Source organism: Plasmodium gaboni, chromosome 9 (assembly GCF_001602025.1).
Source record: "Plasmodium gaboni strain SY75 chromosome 9, whole genome shotgun sequence".
Classification (NCBI taxonomy): domain Eukaryota; phylum Apicomplexa; class Aconoidasida; order Haemosporida; family Plasmodiidae; genus Plasmodium; species Plasmodium gaboni.
The window spans coordinates 1,078,333-1,079,587 of NC_031489.1; the positions used below are offsets into that span (position 1 = coordinate 1,078,333).

The window sequence follows — 1,255 nt, forward strand, 5'->3', positions numbered from 1 at the left end:
GCTTGCTATGGCAAGTACCTTCGGATCTCATTTTTTCAGTTTTTGTTCAGTAGACTATTTGAATAATGCAAGTGCAAATAAATTTTCTTCATATGATGAAAAGATAAATTTTAGAAGAAAAAGGAATGTATCATCTTCATCAAATGATGATAAAATCAATATGAATAATGACGATGATAAAATTTTAAATGAAAGTGATGATTCACATGATATTAACAAAAATTTAAATCATTTAGAATATGAAAAACAAAATAGTAATACAGAAAATAATTATGAAGAAGAAAAAGAGAAAAATGAAGAACATATAAGGACCCATAATGAAAAAGAAAAAAATGTTGACCATCATCAAGAATTTCAAAGTAAAAATTCAAATGAAAATGTACAAAATTCTATGAAATTTAATGAAGATATAATTTCAAATAATCATGAGAAGTCTAATGAAGATTCAATTTCATATGATCATGAGAAATCTGATGCAAATACAATTCCATATGATCATGAGAAATCTGATGCAAATACAATTCCATATAATCATATGAGATTAGATGAAAATGAACTTCCTAATACACCTACAAAATCTCATGAACGTGATTGTTGTTCTGATGAAAGTTTTGATGAATGTGCAAGAAAAAAAGAATTGGAATTTAATAATAATAAAAAAAATTATGAAATAGATAATGAAAATGCAAATGTATCCAATAATTATAGCAGTCCATATAGTGAAAAAAAATTTAGATTAGTCGGAGACTTTTCAAGATATATGTCTGTTACAATAGATGAAAAAAAAGATGGTTTTAATAATAACTGTACAACATTATTTGTGGGTGTTGATTTATTTCCTAATGTTTCAGAAAATTATTTGTCAAAAATGTTTGATTATTTAACAAATTTTAAAGATGAAGAAATAAACAAAAATGAATAAAAAAAAAAAAAAAAAAAAAAAAAAAAAAAAAAAACATATATATATATATATATATATATATAATATATATACATTATATATACCAATTTACAAATTTGAAAAAAAAAAAAATATATTTTACATTTTTTTTTTTTTAAATGTTTTATAGAAAATTGTATTTTTCTTTTACTTGAAAAGCAAACAATTTAGTATTTACATCATTTCTTAGAAATGTCATTTTTTCTTTTTCATTGTAATTCGTTATGTTTTTATATAACTTATTTACTGTGATGTAAATATATTATATATATATATATTTATTTATATATATATTTATATATATTTATAATTTGT

General features: G+C 20.4%; 1 protein-coding gene across 1 annotated transcript in view; it reads left to right on the top strand.

Moving 5' to 3' along the window:
* PGSY75_0931300 (putative asparagine-rich antigen) overlaps window positions 1-922 on the top strand; it is a gene marked incomplete at both ends in the record, with an annotated part of 924 nt that extends 2 nt beyond the window's left edge. Inside the window, one exon of the mRNA XM_018785717.1 lies at window positions 1-922. This exon is cut by the window's left edge and continues 2 nt beyond it. Coding sequence (XP_018642058.1) covers window positions 1-922 — 922 coding nt within the window.
* Between the last annotated feature and the right edge of the window lie 333 nt (window positions 923-1,255).